Genomic DNA, 13,102 nt, shown 5'->3' on the forward strand with positions numbered 1-13,102 from the left:
CACCGGGCCGTAGGCGCCTGGGCGGGCGGCGGGGCGTAGCCTGTCAGCGACTGTAGGGGCGTGGCCTTTATCACGTGACTACGGCACTGGCTTCGCGCTAGGCGGGCGCCCCCATCACGTGATGCGGATGCGGCGCCGGTAGGGCCGCTGGGGTGCCGGGTGCACGAGGAAGGGGGAATGAGTGAGTTGCCCGTGGGTGAGGGAGCCAAACGGTCACTTAGCGGGCGCGCGGAGAAACAAGCCCCCGACCCCGCCTCTTCTTCCCGGGGTGGCGGCTGAGGCTTGGCTCGGCCCCTCTTCTCTGTCCCCGCCGGGGGAGGCCCATGCGCCCGGGACCTGCCTAGGCAGGTAGTCGCTGGCACGGGCGGGGAAGCGGGGCAGGGCCCTGCCAGAGAGCGAGGGAAGAGAGACGCGTCGAGCCGCACTTAGCGCCCAGAGCTAACGGGGGGACGGGCAGGACCCGTGCACTGCCTGCGGGAGGTGGCGGAGTTATGTTCGGCCCTAGCTTTAGGCGGAGGTTTTCTGTGATGCGGCTTTCGGCCAGTTGTGACAGAAATCTAATACAGGCAATAGCGGTTCAGAAAGTGACAGACATAGGAGGGTGTGAGTGGCTGACAGGAAAAGTTTAGACGTGGTGCTACAACCTAATCTAGCGATGTGGATCTCCTATAACGTGTGGCACACATGTATGCACTACACAAAACTTATTGCTTATATGCTTATTAATAGTGCCAGCAGTCAGCTTTAAGATACCTCTTAAATAAGTTGGCAATTAAACCTTCTATAGAAGCGACAGTATGGTTATAAGGCCCTCGTGTTATGCTCTTAAGAAAAAAGAAAAGAAGACTAGCAGCTTTTTGTAGGTACAGTAGAACTTTAGTTATGAAAACATGGGGAATGGAGGTTGTTCATAACTCTGAAATGTTCATAACTGAACAAAACATAACTTTCAAAAGTTTACATCTGAACATTGACTTAATACAGCTTTGAAACTTTACAGAAGAAAAATACTGCTTTTAAGCATCTTAATTTAAATGAAACGAGCATAGAAATGGTTTCCTTACCTTGTCAATTTTTTAAAACTTTCCCTTTTTTTAGTAGTTTACATTTAATACAGTACTGTACAGTATTTACTTTTTTGGTCTCTGCTGCTGCCTGATTGCCTGCTTCTGGTTCCAAATGAGGTAGTTGACTAGTCAGTTCGTACCGTCACTGTTAGAAAACAATATACAGTAGAACCTCAGAGTTACAAACAGAACATTAATGGATTGACATTTACAGTAGTGCACTCTGCAAACATGTTGTACTGTCATCTAAAATGGCTTGCTGTCCTTGAGAAACTTGAATACCATTTGGAAAAAAACAAATACTGTGATCAAACAGAATTTTAGCCCGCGCTGTTCTTAGAGAGGGAGCAAGCAGACTGGATCCACTGTAGTGCTGGCTTGTGTGGAAGGAGAGGAACAAGGAAGTAGCACCACATCTCTAATAGGATGGAGAGGGAAAGGGAGGAATAGAGTGACTGGAACTGCTGCTGCTTTTCTTGGAGGGAACAGAGAGGAGAGGAAATGGGAAATAAGGAATGGAGCAGTTCAAATGAACAGGAGCTGGGCAAACGAAAGCCCCCGTGCACATCTAGGAGGGCAGTAGCTCCCAAATAACATATCTGTTATAGAGTGCTTATTATCAAAGCACTTCATAATCTTTTTTAAAAAAAGATGCGCTGCAAAAGATTCAGTTTGGCTAGTTTATTTTAAACAGTTGTGTTTTGAATGTGTTTGCTTCCTTTCAGTAGTTTGATAAAATTGAAGCTAATCTTCTTTCCATCTTTTCTTGACAGTGCTATGGTTCATTAATAGGCGGGGTTGTTGTCTTAATTCATTAATGGGAACAGAAAACATCCAGAAGTAATTTCTGGGGTAGAGTGGGGGATAGCACAGAATTCATTAACTTAGGGAGAGGAACTCAGAATTCGTTCATAGGAGAGCATGGAATTTATCAATTATAGGGTGATGTGTTAGAATTGATTTTGTTGGGGGTGGGAAGTGATTACATGGCAATGTAAATTATATAGGGGTAGCTTTGAGGGAACATGCTTGGTGGAACAGATTTTTTCCACTAACTAGTAGGCTTAGCCTTGGTCTACACTCCCAGCCTACGTCAGTATAACTACATTGCTCACAGGTATGGAAAATCCACATCCCTGAGCCACACAGTTATACCGACCGAACTCCAGGTGTAGACAGGACTATGTCAGTGTGAGGACACAGCTACTGCCTTTTGGGGAGGTGGAGTATCTGTGCCAATGGGAGGAGCTTTCCTCTCGGTGTAGATAGCATCTTCACAAAGTGCTACAGCAGCGCTGTAAGTGTAGACAAGCCGAAAGGTCATGTTTACACTACCACTTGTGCCGGCAAAACTAATGTTAGGGGTGTGAAATAAAACACCTCCTGAACGACATAAGTTTTGCCAGCATAAGTGGTAGTGTGCATAGAGCTATGTCAGTAGGAGAGCTTTTCGTTAAGTGGTTTTATTATGTTGACAGGAGAGCTCTCTTCTGTTGACGTAGAGTGGCTGCACGAGTGATCAGTACAGCTGTGCCACTATAAACTCGCTGGTATAGACATGGTCTTAGTCTTTAGGTGACTATTGTGTGTGTTAAGGGAATCTTTCAAGCCCTGATGGAGGCCTGGGCTACACTAGCGGGGAGGTTCGAACTAAGATACGCAACTTCTTAGTCGACTTACCTGGCTGTCCTCACGGTGGTGAGTCGACTGCTGCGGCTCCCCCGTCGACCCCGCCTACTCCTCCTGCCGAGGTGGAGTACGGGCATCTATTCGCGGATCGATTTATCGCGTCCAGACGAGACGCGATAAATCGATCCCCGATAGACATACCCAGAGTATTGCAGCTCTTACATCAAAACTCAGTCTTTGTGTTCAGTATAATGATTTTTACTATTCAGCTCATATTTTGGCCTTGCCTCCCCCAATTTTTTAAAGTCTTAATTTAAAGATAAAAACCACTCCCCTCTTGAAGGGCACTGTTAAGTGAAGGTAGAAAGAAGGTTAACTTCATCTTTATCAAACTACTGAAGGGGAGCAAACACATTCGAAGCACAACTGTTTAAAACAAACCAGCCAAACTGAATCCCTAAAAGCAAGTTGCAGTAGGATTCTAAAGTTAGGCCATTTACCAGCAGATGTGGTTATGGTTAGTAGAACTGTTTTTTAAGGATATGGGAGGATTAAACAAGAAGCATCTCTGAAAAAGGACAGTGATGTTACTTGTTTTATAATTTTGTGGATTATGTCAAAAGTCTTAGGTATTCTGATATCTTATTTACAGTTGACTATTGATTTTCTGAAATGTACTTAGCATCTTTGATATTGTGATGTTGTCACATGATGTTACAGTTATCTGTCAGTACACGGTTTGACATTAATGGAAAAAACTACCTGCTGCCATGACAGGTATTTTTTTAAAATACATGCCTATTCCAGTCTTTTCCTATGCAATTTAAATCAAATCCCACAATCAGCAACAACATTGTGCTAAGCCTTCACAGAGTTTGGGAGAAATCTGTAGACCATATTAAAAAAACATTTGTCTTATTTTCTTCTCACTTTTTTGTCAGTTCTAACTTTTTGTGGAAATATACTGTGACTTTATATGAAAATAGTCAGTCCATTTGACAGATTGCTAATCAGCATCTTCTAAGAATGTGTGTACTGTATAGAGTATTGTTTAAATTGAGTATTCTATAGCATATACTGCAGCAAAAAGTTTTTACAAACCATTGTTCAGTCCTGGTGCCTTATGACAAGACACTTTTATAGAATCCTATATTAAAAAGTTGCAGTGTACTGTGCAGATAAACACTACAAAGTTATCACAAATTGAGAAATGTTAAAAGTAGCAGCAGCAAACACTTAAGTCTGAAATTGGGCATTTTAAATAAATAATAAATGCATTCCATTTGAGGGATCTACTTCCATTTTCCTCTACTTCTATTTTCACAAGATTATGGACAGTAGACTTTATTCAGTAACCAGCCAATGCAGTTCTTAGTGAAAGCCTAGAACATACAGTATAATCAGTCAGGCATACTGGATTGTTGCCATTTTAAAGAATTCACAGTGGAAAAAACAAAACAAAAAATAATCCCTTCTAAAATCAATACATAAATCCAGTGTATGTCAAAGTAAGATTTTTAAATGTGAATGAGAGATTAAGAATACTTGTAGAGATGCAAGAGGCTGCGACATCAGTAAACTGCATCCTAAAAATGAGATCAAGAATTATGATAATCCAATCTCAAGAAAAACACAGGCATGTACAAACAGAAAGACATAGTGGTTCAGTAGGGGGCCTGATCCGGAAAGTGAAGCCAAGGGGGTTTCCTAGTTTGTTTTCTTGTACTGTTCTTGATCACTTCGCTTTTGTCTGGTTGGTGCAGCTGCTTGTTCAGATGATAGGTGGTTTTCAATCAAAGCTATATTCTCACCTTATTATGTAACTATCTGCACCTTCAGATGAAAATGTACTGTTTAGGCTTTTACAAACATGAGTCTTATTGAGTATAAGACAAATCACTATAGTGCTTTATGCTTATTGCATCATCATGGTGTACAGTCATCGTTTTTAAAGGTAGTTTTTGAATGGTTAGGAAAGAGGGTGTGTGTAAGTGTCCTAGGCGGTTGCTATACAATCTTTCCCTTGCTGTCCAACCAGTATGCCCCCTCAGTGATGACCCGGAGGGATGATTTGTAAGGGTGAGAAGATAGTTGTCTCCATGCCTGTTCAATTCTTTGCTATCTTTGATGAGATTACAATTTTGGTTGATTTTTGTGCTGTGGGCACCTGCCCCTTGGGAGTGAACTGTGACCAATCTATTCCGCATGGACCACTTAAAGAAAAAGGTTTCTTTTGAAATAAAGTAATTAGTATTTGATGGATATAAAATATATACCCCAAATTAACTATGTTTTATAGTTTAGGATAAAGGGGAGATGTTCCCAGGATATTGGAGGTTTTGAACTGTTTTCAAACCTGATGCCTATTGATTTACAGATGAAAGCAATCAAGCTGAATAATAAGAAGTTGTTTAATAATTATTTTAAATTGAATTTTCAGGAGCTGGTGACTTTGACCAGGGAACACCATGGCCCACACTACCATTTCTGCAGCTTTTGCTATTCCTCAGTTACTGAGAGGTACTGCTCGAATTTTCCCCACTCATTCTGCATTGTTACGGTTGAAGTACTCTGCTTTGTGTTCCTGCACGATGAATGGGTAGGTTATCAGTCTACCAACACGACTAAAAATTTTGTTTTTAAAGAGATTGTGATAACCGTGTCATGAGTGTCCGAGGCTGAACAAACTCTTTAAAGAATTATAGAAATACTCTATCAATCACCTGGTTGTATTTTAAAGACATTAGTAAGTAGGGCTGGCTGGCACACAAGAATTCTATTCACAAAAAATGTTGAGGTGTTCAAATTGGGTTTTTGAAATCTTTCAACAATTTTTGTGAAAAAAAAATATGAGGGAGACAGAAATAACCTAGTGCTTAGGGCACTTATCTGGGTTGTGGGAAACCCTGGTTCAAGTCCCTACTCTCCCTGGCCCAGATGAGTGCCCTAACCACCAGGCTATAGAGTTAGTCTCTCTCTGTCTATCTCTACTATTAGAGTTCCATATTGTATAACTAGGTAAATATTCATGGGCGAGAGGTTCTACAGCCCAGTGGTTCTCAACTAGGGGTACATGTACCCCTGGGGGTACACAGGTCTTCTGGGGGTACATCAACTCATCTAGATATTTGCCTAGTTTTACAGCAGGCTAGATTAAAAGCACTAGCGAAGTCAGTACAAACTGACAATGACTTGTTTATACTTCTATATTTACTATACACTGAAATGAAGTATAATATTTCTATTCCAGTCGATTTTATAATTATATAGTCAAAATGAGAAAGTGAGCAATTCCAGTAATAGTGTGCTGTGACACTTGTATTTTTAGGTCTGATTTTGTAAGCAAGTAGTTTTTAAAGTGAGGTGAAACTTGGGGTACACAAGACAAATCAGACTCCTGAAAGGAGTACAGTAGTCTGGGAAGGTTGAGAGCCACTGCTATAGCCTGGTTAGGGCACTCACCTGGGATGCAGGAGATCCAAGTTCAAGTCTCTGCTCTTAATCAGGCAGAACACAGACTTGAACTTTGGCCTTCCAAATCACCGGTGGGTAATCACCAGGCTTGGCTATTATGGTGTGTGGGGATCTCTCTCTGGTTGTGACCAGAATTTCTGCCCTGGACTAGAGAAAACTGTGTGATGAAAGTTTTGTCGAAACGAATGTTCCTGTGAAGAGTTTAGTTTTTGGCAAATGAGTATTTTCTATTGAAAATTTCCCAACCAGCTTTAGTGTTAGCATTCAAAGATTAAATGTGAGGTGAGATTAGTGTCTGACTTCATTTAATTTTTGTTTAAATTAACATAGTCTAGAATGGCAGATTGATTAAAGTGGTTAAATTGTCAATAGAAATTCCTACCATTTAAGCGAAGCACTAATGCTTTGCAGTTGCAGTAATGACGTTAATCTTGATTTGCTTTTTGTTGAAGCACAATGAAATCCAAAAGGAAAACGGATCATCTGGAGAGAACGGCAAATAACTTTCGACAGGAGGTTAGTGTTCTGTTCTGCAGAACTGACATGTTTTTCTTTGTGTTATGAAGAGACTGGATAATCCTATTTGATGGTGATTAGGCTTCTTTCTTTTCTATACAAGATTTTGTGCCATTTGTCATTTTTCTTTTTTGCATTTATATTCCGAAGACACTGTTGTAAAAAGGCATGGGTTTTTTTTGGATGGGTGAAACAAAATGATGTTAAAGAATGAATGGCTGTCATTCTTTTTTTGACATGTTTAATCAGGAATTAGTAGTCTCCTAGTTCAGTTTGGATTGTTCTAGTTAAGGAAATCTTAGTCACTTATTATTTGTATTACCATCATTGATACATAGGCTTTTAAGGAACCATGGGATTTCCCCCCAGAGAACATCTTCTAGAGGTATCTGATATGTACAGTAACTCCTCACTTAACAAAACAACATTAACTGGGACGATGTTATTAGGTCGCTGGTCTATTAGAGAACATACTCCTTTAATGTCCTGCACTGTTCCCTTATAACATTTGGTTCCCGTTGCTCTGCCCGCCGCTTCTGCTGGGGAGTGGGGTAGGGACGCGGGGGCTTGCCCTGTTCTGCCCGCCCGGCGCTCCTACCGGGGAGCAGGTGTGGGGGCTTGCCCTGCTTGGAGCGCCGGGCGGAGTGGGGCAAGTCCCCTTGCCCCAACCCCGCTCCCTGGCTGGAACGCCTGGAGTGGGGCAAACCCCCGCGCCCCGACCCTGTTATGCCCCTGTCTCAACCAAGCTTCACAATCATCAGTGGTGAGTACAGTATTAAATTGTTTGTTTAAAGTTATTTAAAACTTACTGTACATGTATACAATGTCTTGTCTGGTGAAAAAAATTTCCCTGGAATTTAACCCTCCCTGTTTACATTAATTCTTATGGGGAAATTGGATTCGCTTAAAGTTGCATTTTTCAAGAACATAACTAGGATGTTAAGTGAGGAGTTACTGTATTGTGAACTTCCCTACTCTTTGATTTAAAAGGTGAAAGTGCTGCATCTTTAACAGAAATTTTTTCTTCTGTTTGGAATGAATTAGTTTAAATAAGTTAACAAAAGAGTTGCAGATATTTTGAATATAAATAACTTGCTTTCTTCATTAATAAGGTTTCAGTAGTAAAGTGATTCTACATCTTTTTTTTAATTTCAATGCAGCTGGGAAGTGGAGCTGGGTTAAGGGATGGGGATTGGTTAGCTTGAAGAGGGAATGGAGAACTGTGCAGGGCAAGTAAAGAAAGGAGGGTTCAGTGCTGCTACCTCAACTTTCTGGAACATCTGGGAACTTCTTTTTTTCCCATGCTTAATTTATTCTTAGTTGTTACATGTTGTCACTTTATTTCTGACCAGTTAGAAATAGGTCCTTTCAAATCTCCTGTTTAGCTGTAAATCCTATGTAATTAGTAATTGGCTTCCCTCTCCACATTACCTTGCTTGGTTTTTGTAATCCTTTGGAAAGATTAATGGAGGATATTTCTGTGTTGCATTAACGTGGATGAGTACACTAGTTATCACATAGTCAAGGATGTATCACAAATAGCAAGTGCAAGAAAGACTGGCTGAAACTTTGTCCATCTACAATGAAATCCAGATGAAAACAATGAATGTCTGGGTCTTTTAGTCTGCCAAATCTTGATCTGGGCTAGTTGGTTACTCTTATGGATGGTCAGAATCTTCTCTGAAGGTCCTTGATCACCCTACATCAGGAGTAGGCAACCTATGGCACGCGTGTCAAAGGTGGCACGCGAACTGATTTTCAGTGGCACTCACACTGCCCGGGTCCTGGTCACCGGTCAGGGGGGGCTCTGCATTTTAATTTAATTTTAAATGAAGCTTCTTAAACATTTTAAAAACCTTATTTACTTTACATACAACAATAGTTTAGTTATATATTATAGACTTATAGAGACCTTCTAAAAACATTAAAATGTATTACTGGCACACGAAACCTTACATTAGAGTGAATAAATGAAGACTTGGCACACCACTTCTGAAAGGTTGCCGACCCCTGCCCTACATAAAACTTAGTTTTCTGCACCAACTTACTACGGAATAATAATTAAAATTCCAGTGTTTTGTCAAAAATATAGGCCAAAGAACAACTCGGGGGGGGGGGGGGGGTGTTAGGAAGGGAAGGGGAGAAGGAATGTCAAAAGTGTATGCACATTTCCGGCACTAAGAGCATTACATAAGAGAAACATTTGAATAGCCTACCTGACACTTGTCTCGTTAACCAGTATGACTGCATTTCCTGTTTAATATTGTCTATTAAAGTGGAAAAGAAAAGTACACTACTCTAACTTTGTTTTAAGTTGGCAAGTGTCCTGTTGTTTTACTGGACAGTAGACATGTTCAAATGTTGTTTTATGGAGAAATTCATTTCCTGCCATGTGTTTTAAATTAGAACAAGACTGGTTAAAGTTTCATTTGTTAAATTATTTGATCTTGTACAGATGAGAAATAGCACAATCATGTGTTGTAGGAAACATCAGACTGGGAGAGCTAATGTAGTAGATGGCATTAAACATTTTTTAAATGTTTTACAGCCTAGGACATAGACTGGCCTATTTACAAAACTAGTAATTCTGTTTTGCTGAATTTTCAACAACAACTGAAAAAAGTCAGTGGGGAAAGGAGGATGGACAGGTATCATGCAAGTTAGCTGTTAATATTATAAAACAAGAATATGTTTTGATACACATTGCTGACAGTCTGTTTGTATCCCTGTATTATTGAACATTAATATGATTGTTTTATCCTGTAGATGGATACATTCTTCACGACATGTATCTATCTGCTACCCAGTGCACCAAATGCTCCCCTGAATTGCATCCTTGCAGTCTCATTGAAGTCCAAGTTGTTGCATAAATGTAGGGCAGAATTTGGTGTAGTGTGTTTGTGGAGAAAGCATTTATGATCCTGCAACAGGATCAACTTGCATGGACCCTGGCCAATTGAAGTCAACAGGTGGAGGGTTCAGTCTCTGGCAGCCTCCATTGTAAGATCTGGCCCTTATTTAATATAGTGTTATTCTTCGTAGCTCTTGTCGTTAGCCTTTTACCTGTACTATTTAGTAAATCAAAACTATGGCTTTCAGGTACCCCACTCCAACCAGAGTCTTTGTTTCCCGCCAGCAAGAAAAATATGCTTGTATAAAAGTTTCTGTCCATTCTCAGTGACATATTGGGCCTTGGGCAAAATGCTGCTATGTCACAAGTGCTCTCATCAAAACATGGAAGTTCATTATTTAACTCACTTTAGTGTTCAGCCATTTATCTGATGATAGAGTAGGACCACTTTCCCAAATGTTAAATATCTCAGGTTTTTGGTTGTTTTAAGAAATCTTATTTTAGGAGGTATTGTGGCGGCTAAAGCATAAACACATACCCCTAGAATTAGATTAGTTTCTTCCAGAACCAGGTGTAGAGAGTTTGGGCACAGTGAGGCAAGATGTATTAAATTAGACATTTACAGCTGGATGGCAAGTGTTCATGGAGGAAAAAAAAAAATCAGAAAAAAACGGAGGTTTAAAATAGGAACCATAGCATGAAAACAAAATAGTGATATTGGCCATTGAACAACTTTTTTAACTGTAGCTTCCCCCTCCCCCAAGCCTCAGAAGTAGAGCTCAAGATTTCCAAAATATTTTATTACTGATCATGCAAATAATTGATTCACATTATGTCTGTAGATGCCATAATGTAAATGTGTAAATTCATGGCTAAATGCAGGTTAAACTGCATTTTGTACAGTAAGCAGCCCTATGACGTGAGGCAAGGGGAAAGATATGCCACTAATGTAGTGGAGATTCCAGTGGCCATTGTGGTTAAATTATGTTTGACTATCTTAAATGAAAACAAGTAAATATATTAATCTAGAAGTGAAATGTAATTTTTCATTCAGAGCGACTGAAAAACAGATTTAATTAAATGAAATGACAAGTGTAGGTTTGTTTTTTCTTCAGTCATCTTAAATATCCAATTATTTATGTAGATATGTATTTATTTATTCACTCCAAACTTCTCCCAGTGATACTAGTCAGTTACTGGTCTCCTTTTAAAGGTTGCCTTGGTCAACATTTTTTACATGAAGATTTTCTACCCACTTGTTTTGATGACTTCTTTTGCTCTCAAAAGCCAAAAATAAACTAGACTTTACTTTGTTTTGGTCAAAACATTTTTATGTAGCCGGGCCAAGATTTTCAAAAATGACTAGTGATTCTGGGTGCCTGTCTTGACATGGTAAAGGGGCCTGTTTTCCAGTGTGCTCAGTGCCAACTTCATGCAAATAATGCCCCTTTAAGATACCTTGAATTGGACACCCAAAATCCCTGGTCACTTTTCCCTGCGTCTGGTACTAACCATAGGTCTGTGGATAAATCAGATTTTACACTTTTTGGTAAACTGGAAGGATCACTTGTACAGTTAGAAGTGAACTATTTACAGATAATTATTTCTGTCAGTTACACATTGAAGTTTGCAACAGAGAAACTAAGTGTAACACTATGAAGTAGTAAACGAAAAGTTAAATTTTATTGTGAGGGGAGGAAGGATTATGGGTAAGGAATTGGGAACAAGCAATATGTAAAGATCACACTGTATTTGTTAAATCCACTAGACCAGGGTTTCTCAGAACAAATTATTTGGTGGTCTCAGAGTGCAGCCACCAACTCTTCCTGGTGGCCACTCTGACAATTTTTCATAAAACAATTAACTTTAGGAAAAACAAATAAATATGCCCATATACACATCCAAAGCATTGTAATTTATTTATTGGTAGCTAGCAAGTCTGCTGTGAAAAATGATATTAACAAACATACAAGTATCACTTTTCACAGCAGACTTACTCAGCCCTGGCAAGTTTGTGGACAAATTAGGCCCTGGATTGGGGGCCAGGGGAGGTAGTGGGAGCCAGGGAGGCAGCAGGGCTCTAGAGCTCGAAGTCCTGTGGCCGGAGGACAGAGTCCGAAACCATGCAGCCAGAGCCTGGGGCCTGCCGTGGAGCCGAAGCCCAGAGCTGGAGACTGAAGCCCTGCGGCCAGAGCCTGCCTCTACGCTACCCCAGGACTGAAGCCCAAAACCGGAGTCCCACTGCCCCTGGGAAAGTAGGGAACTCACCAGCTGCTCCGCTAGTGTTGTGCCCCAGCTGTCTCCAGAGGGGGGCAGGGCCCAACCCCTGCTGGCGGCCCCAGAAACCAACACCAAGGTGGTATATCGAGGAGCACCAGGGAGGGGGAGAGCCCACTGCTTCCCTCCCCCACCCCAATCACAGCCCAGGAGGCTATGGCTGCAAGAAAAGCCCCTGGTGGCTGCATGCGGCCACAGTAGCCGCATTTGAGAAATGCTGCACTAGAGTGAGGGCAGAATGCTTATTCGGTGAACAGCCACATGATTCCTATTGGGAGATCTCTCCTTCAGAGATACCATTCTGAACAGATCTTAATTATATTTCTGTTTTCTGTTAGTTGAACAGTTTTACCTAACTAGGTAACCCAGCAGTTTCCAAACAATGGGTCATGATCCCAACTGGGGATCCTGAGTGTGAGGAAAATGCCACTTTACAAAATGGCATCCTTCGCATGTACCTTTTGTGCAAGGGCACACTGTGGAGGATGCCATTTTATGGCACAAATTGGCATCTTCGATGTGCGTGACCTCACACTGTGTCTTCCATGCTGTCTAGAGTCATGGGAAGCAATACCTCTGAAAATGGGGTCATACAGAGTAGAATGGTCAGTGCTCGTTGGAAGCATCACCTAGTGATTAGGGGTTAGGCCCTTCTTAATGCAGAGAGGGATGGTAGGGGAGCCTAGACCCTCCCACTCCACCAGGCTCTAGCCCAGGGCTTGTAAGGGTTCAGCATTTAGGAGTACCTTACGGCTACCCTCCCTTTTTTACCACCCACTTTGTTGTCCAAGTTTTGTTCTCTATTGTGAAACGGTAATAGAAAAAGGTACTAACGATACCTTCATTATGTCTGGGTCCAGCAGATAGGCTCATTGTCTCTAAAAGTTGGCTTCTGCAGCACCCCTTCTCAGGAGCTGGTAGGGTAGCCTTCTCCCTGCTTTGTAAAAAAAAAACCCTTCTGAGCTTTTTGGCTTCCTTTTAAGCTCCACCTCAATCTGGGTCATGCTCTGCAAGTGCGGCTGGGTGGGGTCATCAGAGCACAGAATTGCTCTTTAACCCCTTCAGCTCTAGTGTGAGGTTTCCCATCACACAGAGAAAAAGTTTGGGAACCACTGGTGGTAGCCCCAAATTCACCAAAGATCACCTAACATACAATTTAGCAAGCACAGTAATAATCTGATGGAAACTGATGGAACAAGTACCGTGCTGAGTCAGGGCCATAGTGACTGTTTATAGCCGTTCCATTTTAGAGATTTTTGGATATCTGAAAAGAGTCTTTATTTTGAAG

General features: G+C 41.3%; 1 protein-coding gene across 7 annotated transcripts in view; it reads left to right on the forward strand.

The window, feature by feature from the left end:
• Positions 1-2: 2 nt before the first annotated feature.
• OXNAD1 (oxidoreductase NAD binding domain containing 1) overlaps positions 3-13,102 on the forward strand; it is a 37,025-nt gene continuing 23,925 nt past the window's right edge. Inside the window, exons 1-3 of one of the 7 annotated variants that reach the window (XM_024107165.3) lie at positions 3-138; positions 5,137-5,295; positions 6,623-6,686. In XM_024107165.3, coding sequence (XP_023962933.1) covers positions 5,165-5,295; positions 6,623-6,686 — 195 coding nt within the window. In that variant the 5' untranslated portion in view covers positions 3-138; positions 5,137-5,164. Of the gene's footprint in view, positions 864-5,136; positions 5,296-6,622; positions 6,687-13,102 lie in introns of all 7 variants that reach the window. The other 6 variants (XM_008170490.4, XM_024107158.3, XM_042861982.2 and 3 more) reach the window with 6 other exon arrangements.

This window comes from Chrysemys picta, chromosome 2, assembly GCF_011386835.1.
Source record: "Chrysemys picta bellii isolate R12L10 chromosome 2, ASM1138683v2, whole genome shotgun sequence".
Taxonomy (NCBI): domain Eukaryota; kingdom Metazoa; phylum Chordata; order Testudines; family Emydidae; genus Chrysemys; species Chrysemys picta.